Source organism: Enhydra lutris, unplaced genomic scaffold (genome assembly GCF_002288905.1).
Source record: "Enhydra lutris kenyoni isolate GAN:26980312 unplaced genomic scaffold, ASM228890v2 scaffoldscaffold25, whole genome shotgun sequence".
In the NCBI taxonomy this organism is placed as follows: domain Eukaryota; kingdom Metazoa; phylum Chordata; class Mammalia; order Carnivora; family Mustelidae; genus Enhydra; species Enhydra lutris.
This window is the reverse complement of record NW_019154109.1, coordinates 24,294,068-24,316,908: the sequence shown is the minus strand read 5'-3', so window position 1 is coordinate 24,316,908 and position 22,841 is coordinate 24,294,068. Positions and strand designations below refer to the sequence as shown.

Genomic DNA, 22,841 nt, shown 5'->3' with positions numbered 1-22,841 from the left:
CCACTGGGACCAAAAGGAAGCCCTTCGAGACGGTCTACCTCCAGCTACACCCTTGCCTCCGGGGGGATGAAGAATGCCTTGCCCAGAAACCCGTAGGTCACACGAGGGTAAAAAGGGATGCCAAGGACCCTCAGTTTTATACTCCCATGAGTTACTTTTCTTTCCTCTTGTGCTTCCCACTTCCTATAATAGGACAACTCTATATTTTGAGCTTATAAGATAAGTATGATAAAATAGTACATTTAAAACTTTTAGTTTAGCCCTTCCTGGCCAATGTTTATGTTCAGATTACTAAAAACACGTATCTAGGAATGTGGTACAGAACAGATCTCACCTTGCAGATGAAATAGCTAAAATTTTGGCCTCTTTATTGATCTTGAGTACTATATTTGGCTTGGAAACGATGTACAACAAATAGTTCCAATTAAGATACCACAAACTAAGTTTTTCTTCCAGATCTCTAAATGCTCATGGAGGGCCAACTTCCATAGCACATAGCACACAGCACAGACTTGAGAGTAGGTCCCACAGAAAATATTCATGTAAGCCAAACAGAGAAAGATGCTATTTGTTTCTCATTACATAAATATTGCCTGAACTTATCTAACCAACAAACTTATTTTTCTAAAAGTTAATCTGTGACAGAAAGTACTATCGTACTTGCTGGGTGCCATTCTCATTTGAATCATATCCAAAAAGTCTAGAAATAACTCAGAACTAGAAAGTGGCCCAAGTGCTAAGGCTGTCTATGGCTCTTGCTACAAAATAGTTGCCAATCTAATCTGAATGTTTAAAAAGAATGACAGGAATTACAGGGTTCTTCATTTCAAGAGAACTTCCCAGAAGGAGGGGGTGGACCAAGAAATCCACCTGCCTGCTTGGTGGCAGCTCGTGAAGGGGCAAGGCCAAGAATCTTCTGGATGTTCTGTGAAGAAAACAGAATTAAAACTGGGTTTTAATATGAGATAGAGAGAAGACTGTTTCACATAGATCCCATAGGAACAGAAGGCATATAAGTTAAAAGTACCACTATGACCTAAAAAAGGACAATTACTACTACCATGTTATTTTTTAACAGTTTTTTAAAAAAGACTTTTATTTATTTGTCGGATGGAGAGAGAAAGCTTAGGGAGCAGCAGGCAGAGGGCGATGCGGGCTCCCTGCTGAGCAGAGAGCCCGATGTGGGACTCGATCCCAAGACCCTGGGATCATGACCTGAGCAGAAGGCAAATGCTTAACCAAATGAGCCACCCAGGCTTTATGGTGTCACTTTTTAAAAAGACCTACAACATGATGGAGATCACAGGGCAGTAAGAGCCCTCTCACCTAACGGGACCTTGGTCCACAACCAAAGACACTGATTTTTTCAAGTGGAGAATCATTAAAAGAGGTAATCTTTTATTTAAACACGAAGCATATATTCATTAGCTGTTTCTTACAGCAAGTCCTTTTCTTTCAGTACGGATCATCAGCTGGATTTGGTCATTACTGCACCACCTAAAGCTGAAACTGAAATGCTCACTTTCAGTTTTTTCTGAGTGCTAAGGGCTTAGGTTCCTGCACAGCAATCTGAGTCCAGAATCCTCCTAGATTTCTAGCACCTCCCCTCATCTTTTCACTTGTCTCATTATATCCAATTCAGCAGTTTTTTTTTAATTCACTTCATTAAAGTAGTTCTCATAAAAATCACTTTATATTTTTATTTTATTATTTTTATTTTATTACTTACTGTAACATTAAATTAAATGACATAAATATAACAACATGTAAAACCAGCATAAACAGTTTTAGGATAAACAGAGGCTCTTGAAAAGCAAAGACTCACTCACCTGGTAGGAACAGACAGGTGTGGGCGTACAAGAGAGCAAACCACAAGTGGAGAGTGTGATGCAGGCACTGAACCCTATGCCTTTTTAAAGGAGGAAGTGAGAGGGTTTGTGAATGTGGAGAGCTTCAGTTAAAGGTCAGGTGTTAAGATTTTTTTTTTTGAAGATTTTATTTATTTGTTTGACAGAGAGAGAGAGGGTGGAAAGAGATCACACGTTGGCAGAGAGGCAGGCAGACAGAGAGAGGAGAAGCAGGCTCGCCGCCGAGCAGAGAGCCCGATATGGGGCTCGATCCCAGGACCCTGGGATCATGACCCGAGCCAAAGGCAGAGGCCTAATCCACTGAGCCACCCAGGTGCCCCAGGTGTTAAGATTTTGTACAGCGTTCATTAGAGGGAAAAACCTTAAGGATCATCTACTTCCTCTTGCTCGATTCTTTCATTTTGTTTTGAGGAATTCCAATGAGAACTTGGAAGAGTGTGATGGTCTGTCCAAAATTACAAAGTTTAAATGAAGAGCAAAGTTAGAATTAAAACCCATGTGTCTGGCTTCAGGATCAGATGGATTCTCTTACACAGCAGGAGCTGAAGCTCTGGTCTTCAGAACACACTGCATCCCCATGGAGAGCAGGTGGGCGCGCGCACATTCATGCCGTAGTCACCGAGTACCGAGTACCCGCGGCACGTAATGCGCCATGACAATACCCACATCCAGCCCTTTCTGAAGTGCATACAATCCCCCGATCCTTCATCCTCAGAAATGAGGAGTGCTACTGACTTGAGTGTTTCCATTTCTGACACAGCACACCGTCAGAATACGACAGAATATGGAAATACGCAGACACAACTTTAAGAACTCATTCAAATTATATTTGTCACAAAATACTTCATTCATTCGTTTACGCATCAGTCCACACACTCACAAGACTGCAGCTTGTGCTCTGCTTTTTTTTTTATAATTGACATATAATGTATTATTTGTTTCAGGGGCACAAGTCTGTGATTCAACAGTCTTATATAATACCCAGTGCTCATTATAACACATACTCCCCAATGTCCATCACCCAGCTACCCCATCCCCCAAACCCCTTGTGGTTTACTTTAAAAAGAAATCTGGGAAGAAGCTAAGGAAAAAAAAAATCATTAGATCAGGCTGCTTCTCCTTAGCAAAGCTGGAGAATGTACTACTTTTGTAATAAAAATAACTCCTTCATCCCTACTTCTAAAAAGGTGCACAAAACAATAAGAACAAATGATATACTGTCACTAATTTCCAATTTATTTTATTTAATCAGTAAGTGTTTACTGACCACTTACAATATATGCAGCATTAAGCAAGGCATTACAGGAAATTACTTTAAAGATAAAATTGGAAAAAATAAGACATTACAGAATCAGCTGCTGATAAACACATCCGTCTAGTTAACAAACAATAATACAGTCTAGACAAAACATACTAGACATTCTTGATCAGTTATTCCGTAGAGACAGGGGCTAATTAAGTGAGTCCTTACCATTTTAGAGATAAAAACTAGGATGAAGCCCCTGGTGCCCTTTAAATTACATGTTTACTATAATTTAAAGACCACAACTCAAAGGAAAATAGGAAATACATTGGAGGGTAGTCTGCTGACAGTCTCATTTATGAAATAAAAACATCTAAATGACTACTGGACGCAAGTCCACTGCTGCAGATGGGAAGAACTCGAACAACAAAAATGTTAAACGGACGCACTTCCATGGAAAGGCTGCGGCTCCCAGCAATCCAGGCAGCTCCGTATTTTTTTTTCTTTTTTTATATTCTTTTTTAATAAATCTACTGTCCGTATTTTGTTCTCCTGCGGCTCTTAGCACAGGCTTCCCTTGGGAACACTAAGTCTGTCAATGTTCATTACTCAAGTATCTGTATTTTAATGTAAATGCTTTCTATTCACCGCATGCAATCTTATCCTTGTGAAATTCTAAACAATGTTTAAATTCCTATAGTTTCACATATGAACCCAGGTCTTTTGATGGTTTTTCTTAGATAAAATTTTCTCTGCTTCCCTGTCTGTGAAGTCTTTTTGGTGTAGGAGAGAACTGATGCTCTCAAGATGCAAAAAAGATGGGTAAAAGAAAAGAGATCACCATTCTCTCCACAGTAATAATACCATCCAACATTCCATGCACCTTAAAGTTTCCAAATAGTTCTAAGGACTGGATGCCAGGCCTCAGTTATCCTTGCTTCAGAGATGAGAAAGTTGAGACAGAGAGGTTACAAGTCAGGATGTGAACAGACATACAATTCAAAGTATAGTTTTCCTCTATTAAACCACTCTTTAAGAGATGGTTATCTTAGTAATAAAAAATAATCTTGTAGCACGCCTGGCCTATAAAAACACTGTTGTAAAGACTATATAGAAGCACAAGAATATGTTACATTGTTAGGTAATTAACGCAGGGGCGCCTGAGTGGCTCAGTCAGTGAAGCTTCTGCCTTTAGCTCAGGTCATGATCCCAGGGTCCTGGGATTGAGCCCCCACGTTGGGCTCCCTGCTCGGTGGGGAGCCTGCTCCTCCCTCTGTCCCCCACCCCGCCGTGCTCTCTGTCTCTCAAATAAATAAACGAAGTCTTTTAAAAAGTAAATGCATATAAATCAAACCCAGAGAACGTCCAGCACCCAGAGTGAACCCTAATGTAAATTGGGGACTCTGGATGACAATGAAGCGTCGCGGTAAACTCGAGGACTAGAACACGTGCAGCACCCCGGCGCTGGGGGACATCGTGGGTAAGGGGGAGACTACACACATGCCGGGGCAGCGACAAGATGGGACAGGTCCGTACCTTCTGCTCAATTTTGCGGGGAACCTAAAACTGCTCTAAAAAATAGTCTATAAAAAATGCATATAAAAACTGTAAAGATATATAAAAAATAGCAGTTCATATACCCTTTTCTCATTCCTTGCCTCCAACTTTTTGAAATATTGCTAAGTGGGATAATTTTTTTTTAATCTTTAAAAAATATTTTATTTCTTTATTTGAGAGAGAGCAAGCGAGCAAGCATGAGCAGGGCGGGTAGCAGGAGAAGAAGGAGACTCCCCACTCAGCACAGAGTCCAACTTGGAGCCCGATCCCACAACTGTGGGATCATAACCTGAGCAGATGCTTAACCAACTGAGCCACCCAGGCACCCCTAAACAGGATAATTTAAAATGAAGGCGAGGGCGCCTGGGTGGCTCAGTGGGTTAAGCCGCTGCCTTCGGCTCAGGTCATGATCTCAGGGTCCCGGGATCGAGTCCCACATCCGGCTCTCCGCTCAGTAGGGAGCCTGCTTCCCTTCCTCTCTCTCTGCCTGCCTCTTTGCCTACTTGAGATCTCTGTCAAATAAATAAATAAAATCTTTTTTAAAAAGTTAAAAAATAAAATAAAATAAAATAAAAATAAAATGAAGGCGAGGGGAGCCTGGGTGGCTCATTCCATTAAGCGTCTGCCTTCAGCTCAGGTCATAATCTCAGGGTCCTGGGATTGAGCCCCGCATTAGGATCCCTGTGAGCAGGGAGCCTGCTTCTCCCTCTCCTCCTGCTTGTGTGCGTGCACTCTCTCTCAAATAAATAAATAAAATTTTTAAAAAATAAAATAAAGGTGACTATTTCTATGGGTGCTTTCTCAAAGTGCTAGACATTGTTCTAAGTACTTCACATGCATGTTCTCATTTAATCCTCACAACAACTGAGGCAGGCTTGTTATCCCTACATGCAGATGAGGAAAAAAGTAAACTGTCAGACGGCAATTCAATAAATTCTTACTGAGCATGACACTGTAGCAGATACTGATGTAGATATTATCTCTGTTATGTCTTTCAACAACTTTATCTATTAAACTTGACCTGACTGCGTTCCCATAATCTCTTAATTCTCCTCCAATTTTTCAGGCCTTCTTAGCAAGACTTAGCTTAGAAATATGTATTTTACTAAAAGACAAAAAACTTTAATATATTATAAAGATGATATGGAAGAATACTTAACATACATGCAAAACAGAGTTAGATTTGGTAAGGCTACAGAAAAATATAAAACAATAATTTTGAATTTCTGTCCAGTCCTGTGTAATAGGGTAACAACTGAGGAGTTTATGTCAGAAGGGAAAAACAAAGGAAAAACATTTTCCCATAATCATGACTTCTATTGGCAGGAAACCCAGAAAAATACCACTACAGGATTTGCGTTCCTTCCTCTTTGCAAAGGATGAGAACCGGTGATCAAGAAAAGGAAGTTGTTGGTTGCTAACTGGATATTTTGGGAAGACCCAGGTCACTAGCCATAAACACATTCTGCTAAATGTTATTCCTTAGTCATTTAGCTAAAATAACTCAGCCATGGCAATCCTCAGTTTATTCTTTGTTAGTTTCTCTGGCACAAGCAACCAGCCTTCACTTCCAATTGATTACAATTTCTCATCAAGTTCCCATAACATCATCTTTACTACATCCATAAAGCTGTATAGAAATCCGATCACCTCAGATGGCCCCACCCAATAACCCCAGGGTTTTCACATTCTATCTAAATTAGTTGTTTTGGAGAATGATGTAGAGATGAAATATTTACTGGAACCAATGGCAGTACCCAGGGGTACCTGAAATACTGCTGGGTTGGCAATCAGAAGACTTGAGTCCCAGCACTGGCAAACCAGGCAAAGCAGCAATAAGGCAGTCTTCTCCCCTTACTGTATCTCCATTGCCCAACCCCCTGGGAAGAAGGGGGATGACTAGATCAATCACTTTCAACCCTTTAGGCCACAGAATCCTTTCTTTAAACAAAAATCTCATGAAAAAACCCACTACAGAAAACAGATAAAATACCGTTAGGGACCTGAAGTCTCCTGCTGGGCCCTTCAAGCTTCCCACCAAGCACTTTCAAGGGAGCCAAAGTCCCTGTGGCTCTAGCAGTCTAGAATGTGACTATCTTGTAACAAATTATACTGCAGATTTCAACATATATCTTGCAAAGTGGAAAGCAAAATTCTGAAAGGAACAGGAGAACATCAAATTTGCACTAGAGTAATACCACTTCCTTTGTAATGCTGATGAACATTTTCCGTCCTAGGATGTCTAAAGGCCTTGCTTATAATAAAGGTCTTTTTTTTTGAGGGGGTAGGGGGATGTCAGGTGACCAAGGAACACTCCAAATCCCCGTCTCTCACCTAACTGTCTTTCCAATGAACATCCCGAGAGCCCAGTTAGCCCTTTACCTGAGGATCCATCAAGGAGAATGTTCTGAGCATTAGTTCAGTGCACGAAGACAAGATGTATGTTTGTATGTTATACATGTATGTACGTATGTATGTATAATGAACGGTAGGATGTGGCTGGTACAGAGGGGGGTATCTAAGACTCAGAACAAAACTTAAGTCTCCCTGGTTTGAAGAACCAAAGAGCGGGATTTGGGTGACTACAGCAGCTTAAAACTGGGTAAGAAAATCCTAGAAAAACAGTTAACAGAGGAGAAGTTCAAAACTACATTTAAACTCTGCCCAAATCTCTTAAGCTATGCAAGTGTGAGCCAGCCTTCAAGCACCCCAACTGAGACTAAAATAACTGAGGTTCGGGTACTGCCTACCGCAAAGGAGACAGAGTCTAAAGTTTTGAGTGCCAAGGTAACTGCCTGCTTAACTAAAAAACTCAACACTCTTCCAAAGTATAACAGAATCCAGAGTATCTACCACCTGTCGAAACAAAGTCCAAGATACAATCCACAATAATTAGATACACCAACAAGAAACCTGACCCGTACTTAAGAAAGCCGGCAACAGAGTCCAATCTTCAGATTATCCAAATGTTAGAATCAGTAGATAAGGTTTGTTTGTATTTTAAAGCTGCTAAACAGAGGCATCTGGGTGGCTCAAACATCTGGTTAAGTGTCTGACTCTTGGTTTTGTTCAGGTCATGATCTCAGGGTCATGTGAGCAAGCCCCACATCAGGCTCTGCACTCAGCGCAGAATCTGCTTGAGATGCTCTCTCTCCCTCTGCCCCTCCCCACCCCTGCTTGAGCGCTGTCTCTAATAAATACATAAAATCTTTTTTTTAAAAAGCAGCTAAATATGCTTTATGCTTAAGGGCATAAAGTATGTTCACAATAAATTAAGAAATAGGAAATCTCAGCAAGGCAAAAAGACAGCAAAAAAAGAGTCAAACGGAAATTCTGAAACTAAAAAATAATATATCACAATTTAAAAATCATTATGTACGCTTAAGGTTAACTCAGATGAGGGATGACAGAGAAGTCAGTAAACTAAACACAGATTAACCAGAAATTATCCTATCTAAAGAGCAGAGAGGAAAAGATTTTTAATAATTGAACAGAGCTGCAGGGTCCTCTTAGACAATACTGAAAAGACAAACATGTAAGAAACTGGAATCAGAAAGGCAGAGAGAAGGAACAGGCGGGCAGGAAAAAAAAACCTCTAGCAGCATAAAAAAAAAAAAAAAGTATTACCCTAGGCACATCCAGCCAAACTGCTGAAAATCAAACTTAAAGAAAAAAAAAAAAAATCTAAAAGCAGCCAGAGAAAAGTGACACATCATCTACAGGGATATAGAGATATAAAGGACTTCTCATCAGAAACAATGGAGGCCAGAAGGTAGTGGAAAGGCATTTTAAAATGCTGAAAGGATTAAAACAAACAAATGAGAAAAACCCAGTTAACCCAGAATTCCTTATCCAGTGAAAATATCCTTTAGGAATAAAGATAAAAATACTTTTTTAAATATTTTATTTATTTATTTGACAGACAGAGATCACAAGTAGGCAGAGAGGCAGGCAGAGAGAGAGAGAGGAGGAAGCAGGCTCCCCGCCGAGCAGAGAGCCCGATGTGGGGCTCGATCCCAGGACCCTGGGATCATGACCTGAGCCGAAGGCAGAGAGGCTTTAACCAACTGAGCCACCCAGGTGCCCCAAGATAAAAATATTTTAGATAAATGAAGATCAAGGGTACTTGGCACCAGCAGACTTACACTATGAGAAAGAGAGAGAAAGAGACAAAGGCATCACCCGTCGCTGCACCGGGAGGGGCTGACACTAAGCAGCGGCACGCTCAGCTCCTGTTACACTCCAAGCATTCTGCACTCCGGAGTCTTCTATCCACTACACACTTTCAGGCCTCCCTGCTTTTACTCACACCACTCCCAATGCCAAGAATGCTCCGATAAAGAGTGCCTGGCGGGGGCTCAGTCGGTCTGTCTTCAGCTCAGGTCAGGATCTCAGGGTCCTGGGATGAGCCCTACATCGGGCTCCCTGCTTGGCGGGGAGCCTGCTTCTCCTCTCCCTCTGCCTGTCCCTCTGTCTGCCACTCTGCCTACTTGTGCTCTATCAAATAAATACATAAAATCTTTAAAAAAAAAAAAAGATGCTCTGATTGGAAAAGCCCTACTCATCCTGTAACTAAAATGGCCCCTTTGTAGAGAAACTTAGCTTCATCCCTTAGCCATTTTGCTTCCAAAGAATGCTTTTTTCCCCCTCTGATGCCATTTTGTACACACACACACACACACACACACACACACACCAAAAGGCATCAATCATACTCTCCTATTACATACGGGTCTGTTTTTCCACACAGATTCTGAGTTTTACAAAGGCAGAAACCATTGCTTTTTACCCTCTATCCTCAGCATCAAAGAAGAACTTGTGGCCCTGTATTAAGACTGAATCAATCTTCAGCAATGACAGGCAATATTCTAAATAAAGCCTTGAACTCATGCACTGAAACAGTTCACAAAGAGATCAGGTTAAGGTAATGCCCAATCATCTGTTCTTCTCACTTACTAGGTAAGCTCTCATTTTTCTGAACCGCCCGCATTCTCTGACTGACGTGAGGTTAAGTACTGAAAATGAAAACACTCTGCTTGTAGACGAGCTGTACTGACATTAATGAACTGAGCTCTGAGTCTTGAATGAAGTGGCATATGTAATGATGAGGAACAGGAGACGGCAGGCACTTGGGTCTTTTTACTTTGACGGCTTTAAGATATACTGACGTGACATGATGAGACCTGCTTTTATACACACATAGGGCGTATCAAAATTCTTTGCCCTAAGAAACCCAAGAGTGAAAAAAATAAAATCTACTTATTTTTATCACTCTCCTGGGCACATACACCTGTTGAAAGAGACAATGACGAATTCTCACTGATACTTTCGCAGATATAGTCATACATACATAAAGTTGCATGTTAAGATACGGGTGACAAAAGAAAGAAAATAAAACTCTTTCTTCCATTCTTCCTCAGAACCACTAATCCTGCTTTCAAAGACAGAGAATTCCATTCATAAGTTTTACAGTTGTATAAATTCATTAGACAAGGCCAGTTTCCCCTTAGCTGTTTACCAGGTAAGTTTGCTTGGGTTTTTCCTGAGATTAGAGTACTTTTTATAGAGGAGACTGCCATTTACACAATCTATTGCTAGCTCATAAGAAGAAGAAAATTTAAAAAGCAGGTACTTTAATTTTGGGAATTAAGGAAATTTCCTTCTGTTCTTGAATTCCGTCACTAGCCGGGACTGACTTAACACCCCAGCTGGAAGCTGGCAGACCTACCATTTCCGCTGCTGCAAATTCACACAAAAGAAACAGTTGTGGTGTGAAGGTCAAGGCAGCTAATCATTTAATCACTAAGCATTAAGGAATCTTAAAAAAGGAAAAAGATAAAATGAGAAAAGGTAATTAGATTTATTTTCAGTTAGTTACATATCACCCTGATTCAAGCTATAAAAAGCAACTTTGGGGCTCCTGGGTAGTTCAGTGGGTTAAAGCCTCTGCCTTCAGCTCAGGTCATGATCTCAGAGTCCGATTGAGCCCCGCATCGGGCTCTCTGCTCAGCAGGGAGCCTTCTTCCACCCCTCTCTCTCTCTGTCTGCCTCTCTGCCTACTTGTGAGCTCTGTCAAATAAATAAATAAAATCTTAAAAAAAAAAAGAGCAACTTATCCTATCTTGGGCTGGGGAATAAATATTAAATGTTTAAAATACCCCAAAGGAGGGGGCACTAATTGATCCATTAAAAAATGTGACCCTAAGAACTGCTAACATTCTGTATCATTGTCTTCTGATTATCGTAACATGGTAAGGTTATCCACCAACCTCTTTTTACCTTTGTGAAAACTGAGACTCACAGAGACTCCAAGAGGTTGACATTCCCAAGGACACTCGGCCAATAAAGTGGCAACAAGATTCAAACACTGATGTTTTACTTCCAAACACTGTATCTCCTCAACCTTCCAATGCATTCTTCCTCTCTCCCCATCACTTTGAAGTTTCTGAAGTGTCTTAAAATCTATTTCATCATCAGCTTAGCATTACTTTTGCTTTCCCTTGAAACCTCTTAAGGCAGTAGTGAATTATTTAATAAAATCCTAGCATGGGAAAAAATATGTACTAGATGAAAACCAGATTCATATCTACCTATGTGAACTAGTAACACATCATAAAATCGTTAGTTTAGATCCAAAGTTCAATCTTTGTTTCCTCTGCTTCTACTCTGAATGACTAATAGAAGTAATTTTAAATGTATTTGTATACCCTCATATTTGATAACAATTTTGTAGGTGAAGCTATAGGTAGAAAAATTAAGCTTTTAATCTCAAAAGAAACAAAAGTTTCATGAGGGTAAGGCCCATAATTATGTCAATTTTGTTTAAAACTGTATACTAAGCACCCAGCACAGAGCCTGACACGATATATCTGTGCTCAATTTTGTTGAGTGAATAAATGAACAAAAATCTATCAAGGAATTATTACTAATGTGATAATGATCTCTTAAGGATAGGGTAAGATGACTGAAGCAGAGAGATGCCCTTAAATCAACCTTATATTATGCCCCCATCATAATAAAGGGAGCATTATTGTCACGAAGGGAATAGAGCTGGTTGGTTTAATTACACTATCACTCACATTTAGTAAACGAAGTGGATTCTGGTTAACCCTGTAGAGATGTTATTAACTGACATATGTAAATATAGTCATAATCTTTCACAAATAAAAAACTTTAAAAACATAAATTCAGGAAACCCAGTGGTCAAAGTAATCACTTCAGCAATTAAACTGTTAACACTTTCAAGGCACAAATAACAAATGTTTCTCACTCTCCTAGACACTATACTCTCATTTACTACTATCAGAAGGCTTCCCTGTTAAAACAAGCAAGGCCATCCCCAAAGCTAGAGGTAACTTGCATAAAATACTCATGGTTTTTACATGTTTAGCATAAAAATTAACCCTGAGCAAATGAAATTATGGTTTTACTCACTGAGTGAATGAAATTATGGTTTTACTGACTGAAAGGAAAACATGAAAAATTACCCTTTAATACATGGTCTCAAGCTGGTGGAGAATTGAAGGCTTAGGATGAACAGTGCTGGGTAAAACGATGCAGTAGCTGTGAATGTCAGCTGGCAAAGCCTCAAAAAATTCAACATAAAATCACAGCACGACCCAGCAATTCCACTTCTGGGTCCGTACCCAGAAGTGTAAGCAGGAACTCAGACAGACGTTGATACACCATGTTCACAGCAGCCCCACTCACGACGGGCGAAAGGTGGAAGCCACCCAGCACCCACCGACAGATATGTGGACAAACAAGATGGGATATATACACAAAGAGATATTTGGCCTCAGAAAAGGGAGGAAATTCTGACACGTGCTACAACGTGGATGAACCTTGAAAACGTGCTAGTCATAAAAGGACACGTATTATATGATTCTACTTCTGTGAAATCAGATCCACAAGTCCGAGTGGTCCAATGCGCAGAGACAGAAAGCGGAATGGCGGCTGCCAGGAACTGAGGGGTGGGGGTCATGGAGAGTCGCTCTAGGATTTTCAGTGTAGGAAGATGAAAACCTTTAAAGATGGACGGCGGGGATGGCTGTACAGCAATGTAAATCTACTTTGTGTCATAGAACTGGCCTACTGAAAATGGCTAAATAGTGAATTTTATGTCTATTTTAACACAACAGATGAGAAAGATTAACAGCACTGCAATGACCGAATACAGGAAACGTGAAAGTAGCGTCTGGACATCAGACAGGACTAGGTGGGGAATTCTGCAGAATTCGACTGCCACAGGCAGTCACACTGGCAAGTCTAACCCCCAGAGACCCCCCAGGCATGACATCTAGACGTCTGGCCTACTCCTCCACATTCTTTTGCTCTAAGGGTTCAGGTCACACTGCCTAGCCCACCCTATGACACCAGCACATTTCGAATGATCTCTTACTACAGAAGCTATGAAGAAAGGAGGAGTGCCTCCACTCAAACACTTGTCACCGGGACTAAAAGACCTTCCCATTTCAAAGGTGAATTTAGGTAGGGACTCCAAACACAAACTACCGGGTTGCTGGCAGGGCTGTGCCGTATCATGTGCACACCAGATTCAAGACCAGTCATTCACCTCACTGCATTCTTTTGACCCTCTGGCTTCTGCGTCTTCGAAAAAAAGAAGTAGGCAAACTATGATCTCAAATGAATCCATGTTTTTATGTTTTCCTTCCTAAAAATCTGACAAAGCAGAAGAGACCACAGAAGCAATACGGTATACTAGTATGAACTCCAAATGGACTGGCTCATCATTTAAAGGCAAAGAATGAAACTGAAAAGTACTAATAGAAAACATGGATGAATTTCCTTGTAACTTTGGGGTACAGAAGAACTTTCTAACCATAATTTAAATCCCAGGGGCACGCGGGTGGCTCAATTGTTAAGTGTCTCCCTTCAGCTCAGGTCATGATGCCAGGGTCCTGGGATCAAGCCCCACGCTGGGCTCCCTGCTTGGCGGGAAGCCTGCTTCTCCCTCTCCCGCTTGCCCTTGTGTTCCCTCTCTTGCTGTGTTTCTCTCTGTCAAATAAATAAATTAAAATCGTAAATAAATAAATAAATTCCAAAAGCCATAAAAGACAAATCTGACTGGAAAAAAACTCCAGTAAATAAAATTGTGTGTGGCAAAAGCCACCATTAAGTACAAATGAAACACAAATGACAAACTGGAAAATCATATGCAACTTACAGCACCCAGAGAAAGCTAACCTCCCACCTAAGAGCTTGAAATTCAAAAAAGACCAACAACCCAATAGAGAAATAGGCAAAAGGCATACACAGTCTCTTGCCACCAAAGAAAGAAAAGAGTTTATGAACAGCTCTGAGACAAACAGGGATGCTCAATCCAAAATGCAAATTAAAGCCACAATGAGGCAGCGATTCTTATCAGATGGGTAAAAACTCAAAAGAAATTTCTGTGGCAAGGTTGGCAGAAACATGCATTTTCATATCTTGCTCTTGGGAATAAAAAACGGTATAGCCCCAGTATGCCAAGTTTATAAATTTATATTTTGGTGTAGCATCTACCATTCGTTTGACATACACTTTTCAGGTACATACTACGTACTATACATAGGTACATAGGTACTTTAAGGTATACATAGACAATTAAGAAATCATTACTTTGAAAGAGCTGGAGAGGAAAGGAGAAAATATAGATAAAAATAACAAGTAGACAAAACCAGATAAAAACTCCAATAATATAATGAGGAATATGACCTATCATTATGGAAACTTGAGTCATTCTATATTGGTTTCCCCATCACTCACTCTACTTTACATCTCCAAACAAGCAAACAAAAACCGCCAATTCATTATGTTCCTTTAAAACTACTTTATGCCAGGGGCTGCCTGGGTGGCTCAGTGGGTTAAAGCTTCTGCCTTCGGCTCAGGTCATGATCCCAGGGTCCTGGGATTGAGCCCCGCATTGGGCTCTCTGCTCAGCAGGGAGCCTGCTTCCCCTCCTCTCTCTCTGCCTGCCTCTCTGCCTACTTGTGATCTCTGTCAAATAAATAAATAAAATCTTAAAAAAAAAAAAAACTACTTTATGCCAAGTATATATGTGAAACCAAGTGGCCTACTTTTTTGCCTAAGAATGGCTTCATTGGGGAAATCATAGTACGTCTATAATCTGAATTTCTGAAAGCCTCCTATTTTATGGCTGCTCATTTCACAGGCACCTTCACAATTACCACGTAACCTAAGACCCTAAAAACTAAACAAAACAAAACAAAAAAGCCCATGGAAATAGCCAATGAACAAGCATTTTAATTCAAAGAGAGAAGCATAATTTTCATAGTAACATTTCAAATGCTAAGGTATGTCAGACTGGATAGAAGTTCACAATCCTCTAGTACGTATGCTAACAATTAGTGACGAACAGGTACAGAAAGAATATGCAACTGATAAAATAAAAATGATAAAAGTAGGTCACTTCGGTGATTTTTCTAAGACTTTTAATATGTTAAAATACCTTGTTTAAAATTGGGGTAACAGGGGCGCCTGGGTGGCTCAGTGGGTTAACCCTCTGCCTTTGGCTCAGGTCATGATCTCAGGGTCCTGGGATCGAGCCCTGCATTGGGCTCTCTGCTCAGCAGGGAGCCTGCTTCCTCCTCTCTCTCTGCCTCTCTGCCTACTTGTGATCTCTGTCAAATAAATAAATAAAATCTTAAAAAAATAATAAAATTGGAGTAACAAATTAACCGCGCAAGAGGAGTACTGACACTCAGAACGTGGCAACAAGTTGGGACTCGCCACTGATCTTGGGGAAGAGAACTGCACACCAAAAGAAATCTTTCAAATACAACACTTTTATATTAGCTACGCACTCCTATAGCTCTTCCATATTTTTCTCTTATTAGTATCAGTGCATGGAATGGGATAAGGAGAAGTAAAAATTATGAGTATGCAACCTTCCTGACTCAAAACACATTGACTCAGTGTGTGTCGGGGGTGGGGGGTTGCTGCTCCTTTCCTCCCTTTCTCTATACTCAATAAGCAATTATTTTATTAAGCTGTGCCAATCTAGGATCTACTGTTCCTATTTTAACTTTATAGCACAAATTGTACGCTGTGGTTCTCAGGGGTTAGCATATCATGCTAGTCCACTGCCTGTTTTTATAAATAAAGGTTTAGTGGAATACAGTCATACTCATTTACACATTGTCTATGGCTGCTTTCATAGTATAATGACAGAGCTGAGTAGTTACAACAGTCTTTGCCTGAAGCTTCAGGGATTAGCAAACTATGGCTGGCCCCTGGCCTAGTTTTGTAAATAGTTTTGCCTGGAACACAGCCACACTCGTTCATTTACATGCTGTCTAGGACTGTTCTCATACTACAATGGCAGAGTTGAATAGTTACAACAGAGTGTATGACCTGAAAAGGAAATACACAAATATTTACTATCCAGACCTTAACAAAAAATTTGCTGACCACCATGGTAAATGAGCATAGCATTCCTGATAAAATTAACTACTAAACAAACACTTCACCAGACTCTCTGAAATAAGAGAAAGGAATTTAAGGACCAGCTTGAGCTGAATTTCCTCAACGATCATTCTTTTTTTTTTTTTTTTAAAGATTTTTATTTATTTATTTGGCAGACAGAGATCACAAGTAGGCAGAGAGGCAGGCAGAGAGAGAGAGAGAGAAGAGGAAGCAGGCTCCATGCTGAACAGAGAGCCCCATGCGGGGCTCGATCCCAGGACTCTGAGATCATGACCTGAGCCGAAGGCAGCAGCTTAACCCACTGAGCCACCCAGGCGCCCCTAAAGTCCTATTTCAAAAACTACTTCATTCTCTGAACCTTTCTGCCTGAATCTTCCCCCACTAATCAAATGTAAGGTGTCTCTCTGGGCTCTTCCAACCATCTATACTTCTGTCTTGGCTCTTACTGTTTTTCGTTATAAATGTCTGATAATCATGGTGGCCAAATGCAAATTCTGTGACATAACCTTGAGTATCTCAGCTGTGAATAACCTAAAATCATCAAATTATTACATTTATTTGTGTTCCTGAGGTGACAAAAGGCACTGGAGTCTAATGCAGAAGAAATGATACTGGGTTGCCTGGGGTGGCTCAGTTGGCCATGTGTCTGTCTTTGGCTCAGGTCATGATCTCAGGGTCCTGGGATCGGGCCCCACGTCAGACTCTCTGCTGAGCACAGAGTCTGGTTCTCTCTCTAATTCTCCTCTGTGCTCTCCCTCCCTCCTTCTCTCTCAAATAAAATCTTAAAAAAAAAAAAAAGATAAAGAAAGAAAAGAAAAGGAAAAAAAGAAATGATACTGAGAAGCCCAAACCCACTCTTCACTTTGTATCTTTAGATGATTGTGACAAAGAAGGAACCTAAGAGCTCTAAAGATGGGATATGAAAACCGTGTTTGGTTTTATGGCTACTCCCCATCCCAGAGGATCGGTAATCTCTACCTACACACACCTGAGACAGCTTTAGAGGGGCGCCTGGGTGGCTCAGTGGGTTAAGCATCTGCCTTGGGCTTAGATTTGTGATCCCAGAGTCCTGGGACTGGCCCCGAGTAGGGCTCTCTGCTCAGCGGCGAGAGTGCTTCTCCCTCTCTCTCAGCCTGCTGTTCTGCCTACTTGGGCTCTCTCTCTGTCAAATAAATGAATATAATCTTTAAAATAAGTAAATAAAATAAATAAAATAAAACAGCTTTAGAGGATCCATTGGGATTCTAAAACATTTCTAGTGTTAAACAAGTAAAGGCTAATATAGATGTGAGAGCAAGGAGGAATGTATGTATTTAGGACTGGATATCATCACTCACCTGTCGAATTGACATGGTACAGAGAATATACAGAAAGATGAAGGAACAGTCTGTGGTGTCATCCCCCAGGAGGTTTCGATGAGACAGTCCTTGGATATAGGAAAGGGGGGTGAAAGGGAGCTTTGCCACCACCCTACCATCAAATCTAAAAAGGAAAAAACAAAGAATTGTTATTTTTGGAAGACTGACAAGCTTCTTAGTTCCAGGGAAGAATCTGAGACAGAAATAGAACTCTAAGTCCCTTGATCTCTAAAAAACAAAGAATGATATTTTAAAAAGAGACCTAAAGAACAAGGATGTAAGGAAGGGCCTAGATTTTTCCATCAATCTTTTTCTAAACTAATGAGTCTTAACTTTTTCAGTATCAGAAGCCCTGAACACAATGAAAAATTGAGATCCCTACATTGTTTAAAGGTTATAGCTATCACTATTTACTGCTTTAGAAATTAAAACTGAGGAATGTTAAAAAATAGTTACTAAATCATTTAAAAGGTAGCAATAAATTCATTATATATTAACACAAATATTTTTATGAAAAATAACTATCTTTTCTAAAACAAAGTAAAAAGAAAGGCTTTTTTTTTTTCTTTTGGCAAATATCTTTAATGTTTTGTTTAATAGAATACTGCTGGGTTCTCAGAGCTGCTTTAGTATTCAGGCTGTTGCAATGATACACATCAGGAAGCCCTGAACCCTCTGGAAAATTCCACCGTACACTAAGAAGAGAGTAAGAATAAAGAAAGAAAATAACATCTTAGAATTATTCTGGCAGTAATATTCATCTCAAGGACTTCCCAAGAGTCTCAAAGAGCTCTAGGAATCCCCAGACCATACTTTGAGAATCACTGTTATGGACCATGACACCAGTAAGATTTTAAACACCCTCTTTTCCAAGACTCCTATTACACACCTTAAACAGGCTAAACATTTCTGAATAGAAATTCATGGAGTATATAGTGGAGAATGAAAAAAGTCGATTCTTAAAATTCATACACGATAATCTCAGATAACTTTTAACATACTATTAGTGTTTAAAAGTACTCTTTTTTACTTTTTCTAAAATAGAAAAGAGAACTGTTTCTAAAAGAGAAAAGCTTGGGGCGCCTGGGTGGCTCAGTGGATTAAAGCCTCTGCCTTCAGCTCAGGTCATGATCCCAGGGTCCTGGGATGGAGCCCCACATCGGGCTCTCTGCTCAGCGGGGAGCCTGCTTCCTCCTCTCTCTCTGCCTACCTCTGCCTACTTGTGATCTCTGTCAAATAAATAAATAAAATCTTAAGAAAAAAAATAAAAGAGAAAAGCTTAGAAAAAAGCTATAAGAAAATGCATATCAGCACTTATATTGAGGTGTTGGGGATATTACTTCTTTTATACTTTTCTCTTAGTAAGTAGTATAATCAGTCAATAATGAAAATTATAAAAATTAATGTGATTAAGGATAGTGATACTTAATAATATTATAGAAATGTATGACTGCATCAGCTAAATTGTCCAAATAGAGTCTTTAATTCCTGTTAAAACAGCTAGAAAATTCCCTCAGAAAAATACCTGGGCACCTGCCTGGCTCAGTGGAGTGTGTGACTTGATCTCAGGGTTGTGAGTTTGAGGTCCACTTTGGGTATGGAGCCTACTTAAATAAAAACTTAAGAATATATATTTTTAAAAAAGAAGAAAAAAACCCACTTTGGATTTAGAATGTTTCTACAGAGAGAGGGGGAAAAAAGAAGTAGCAATACCATCTTTGTCTTTGGGGAAAAAAAATCTCTAAATATCCAGATCAACTACTGTGGTTCTTTTTTTTTTTTTTTTTCTTTTGAAGATTTTATTTATTTATTTGAGAGAGAGAGAGCACAAGAAGGGGAGGATCAGAGGGAGAAGCAGACTCCCTGCTGAGCAGAGAGCCTGCCGTGGGATTCAACCCAAGGACTCCAGGATCATGACCAGAGCAGAAGTCAGTCACTTAACTAACTCAGCCACCCAGGCATCCCAACTGCTGTGGTTCTAAAGAACTTCTTAGACAACTGTGCTGCAAAGAATATAGAAGAGAATGAATGGGAGTATCTTCTCCTGAAAAAATTATTACTTTTGTTTTGGTTTTGTGAAATTAGTAGAAGAGAATGACAGTGATTACTTCAAGCAGATCTTTAAATACTTTTGTCATATATAAGTAAAATCAATTTGTGATTGAGCCTTTTCCTGTGTAAATATATACTAGAAAGGCAGTTGGAAGTAGTAAGTGGACAGTCATACATATAGAAGATGTCAAGAGAAGATTCATACATAGACCCAGGAGAATGTTAGTTAGCCATAAAAAGGATGGAAATCCTGCCATTTGCAACAACAGGAATGAACCTTGAGAGTATTATGCTAAGTGAAAGAAGTCAGAGAGACCGACGAATAGTATGATACCACTTCCGTGTAGAATCAAAAAAAACTGAACTCATGGAAACAAAGTTAGATTCACAGTTGGCAGGGGTTGGGGATGGGAGAAATAGGAAGATGCTGGTCAAAGGATACAGACCTCCAGTTACAAGATGGATAAGTTCTGGGCATCAAATGTACAGCCTGGTGATTATAATCAACAATATTGTATTATAGACTTAAATTTGCTAAGACAGTACATCTTAAATGTTCTCACCACCATACCACAACAAAATAAAAACTGTGAGATAAAACTTACTGTAGTAATCATTTCACAATGTATATGTCTATCAAATCATTACATGTACACGATATGTGTATACAAATATACACAATGTTATATGTCATATGTCAATTAGATTGTAATAAAGCTGGAAAAAAAGGAAAACCATTGATATCCTGTAAGTTATTCGTGAATGTGAAAGTACCTACCATGCATGAGCCTTAAGCCAGCCATAGACAAAAGGAAAAAAAAACTTCCAAGAACTCTTACTTTTAATGAATTAATTTTTTCAGGATACTTAAAGCTTGTCATAGGAACAGCTAACTGAAATGGTGTCTAGCCTAATAAAGAAGAGTTGGGGAACGAAGGGGAAAGGAGCAAAAAGAGAGACAGCTTATAGATATTATTATACCTAGACAGGCTATTTCTTTCAGTGCACTTACTCTCTGGTTCCAGAGGGCAGAACTACTGCTCATGAGTAGAAGTACAAGAAGGCATATTTTAGCTCAGTAAGAGAAATTACTTTCAAACCCTAAAAACTACTCAATAAAAGTATATTATCTCAGAAACCCTCAGGCTATTGTTGGCAATAATTAAACAGAGGATGGAAAATTATCTGCTAGAGGTATTACTGAAGAGAGATTGTATTGGGACAGAAGTTATGTGTTAAATGACTTCAGATCTCTTCTAATTCTAAGATGGTAATGTTTCATTTCAGCTTTATGGAAATGATCCAGGATGAAAAGCCAAAAAGAAATAAACAGCTAAAAGCAGTGCTTCCTACTGCTTCTTTGGAAATCTGGAAATTCAAGATCTTTGCATCTAACCTCAGGCTTTTTTCTTAAAAGCTTCCAGTTGTCAACAAATTAAAAGGTATATTAGAGATAGTGTATTCCATTCTACAGTAAACAGATGATCCAGGAGAAACTCTGAGAAATTACATTAAAAATTGAATAATATAATCAAAATATGTACTAGACTTCTCATTGCATATGCCAGCTTATAAAAAACAGAGATGGGGCACCTGGGTGGCTCAGTGGGTTAAAGCCTCTGCCTTCAGCTCAGGTTATGATCTCAGGGTCCTGGGATTGAGCCCCGCATCGGGCTCTCTGCTCAGCGGGGAGCCTGCTTCCCTTCCTTTCTCTCTGCCTCTCTGCCTACTTGTGATCTCTGTCAAATAAATTAATAAAAATCTTAAAAAAATTTTTTTTTTTTAAAAACAGAGATATAGCCTGTAACTTTTAGGTGCTCACAGTCTTTTGGTGTGCACACAACAATAATACTTTTACAACAATGAAAACTTCTAGTGTGCACACAATAATAATATATATTTTTAAATGCATAGGGCACAAAGACCAGAACAAAAACATGAATTACAGCCGAGCAGTTGTGCTCCTTGGTATCTATCCAAAGGAGTGAAAAACTTACGTGCACACAAGAACCTGCACCCGGGTGTTCACAGCAGCTTCACTGATAATCGCCAAAACTTGGAAGTAAATTAGTTATCAATGGATAAACTGGTGCATCCAGACAATGAAATATTATTCAGTGCTACAACGAAATGGGCTATTGGCCATGAAGACATGGAGGGACTTTAAATGGATATTACTAAGTGAAAGAGGCAAATCTGAAAAGGCTATACGCTTGCATGAGTCAAACTATATGACCGTCTGAAAAAGGCAAAACTCTGGAGTCAGTTAAAAGATCAGTGGCTACAGAGTTGGGGTGGGAGAGAAAGGGATGAATTGGCGGAGCTGACGAGTTTTAAGGCAGTTCACCTCTCTGTATGATACCATAATGGTGGCTACATGCCATTATACATTTGTCCAAACTCACTGAATGTACACCAAGAGGGACCCCTAATGTAAGCAGTGGACTCCGGGTGGTTGGGTGCCAGCCCAGGCTCACCAGCTCGAACAAGTGTACCACTCCCTCGAGGGAAGTTGCTAGTGGGGAAGGTCATGCATGGGGTGGAGGGTAGATGGGAAATGTCTGTACTTTCCTCTCAATTTTTCTGTAAACCTAAAACTGCTCTAAAAAGATAAAGTCTTATAAAAAAATCAAACAGCACTTGAATAAATAGTAAAACACTTACATGAACCTCTACACCAGTATTGCAAAACAAAACAAGTAAAAAGCTACTGTTGCCAGTGTTCTGAATAAGAAAGCTGACAAAAAGAAAATATACTGAAGAACAAAGAGCAAAGAACAGTCTTCCTTATTGCCAATAGAAGCCTTCTACAAGAAGCTTGAATATAATGAAGTTTTTCATAACATTTTCCTCCTGAAGATACTGTATTTGACTTCTTTGAGCTCCATGGCTTTGAGAAAAGGCATCTGATATTTTATCTTGTACTGATGAACTCCATAAATAGTCAGGCATTTCAATATTAGTCTACGGCCTAAAAGTGTAATCAACAAATAGTTGCTGAATAATCATTATACAGTATATGCTTTTCAGATATGGGCCTTGACTCAAGAGCATTAAGCGTGGAAAAATAAAATGGAAATACACAGGACATTGTGGACCACAGGAGAGACTGCTGTTCAGTGCTAGATGGTCCACACGTGACGATGCTATGAAAATTCTGCAGAGAAAGCCCATGGGGCCTCTGCTGACAATGGAAGTGCTTTGTCCCCCACATGTTCTTATATATGGCTTTGAAAACCTCAGTCCTCTAGAAATGTCACAATTATCAAAGCAGCAATACAACTATTATATTCATTTGGTCCCCATTTTTATTAG

General features: G+C 39.7%; 1 protein-coding gene across 2 annotated transcripts in view; it reads right to left on the bottom strand.

The window, feature by feature from the left end:
- Nucleotides 1-347: 347 nt before the first annotated feature.
- Nucleotides 348-22,841, bottom strand: part of LOC111151022 (transmembrane and coiled-coil domains 1) — a 45,011-nt gene continuing 22,517 nt past the window's right edge. For both annotated transcript variants that reach the window (XM_022508727.1, XM_022508728.1), the window contains 2 exons: nt 17,454-17,598; nt 348-925 (listed from right to left, as the gene is read on the bottom strand). In XM_022508727.1, coding sequence (XP_022364435.1) covers nt 827-925; nt 17,454-17,598 — 244 coding nt within the window. In that variant the 3' untranslated portion in view covers nt 348-826. The remainder of the gene's footprint in view (nt 926-17,453; nt 17,599-22,841) is intronic.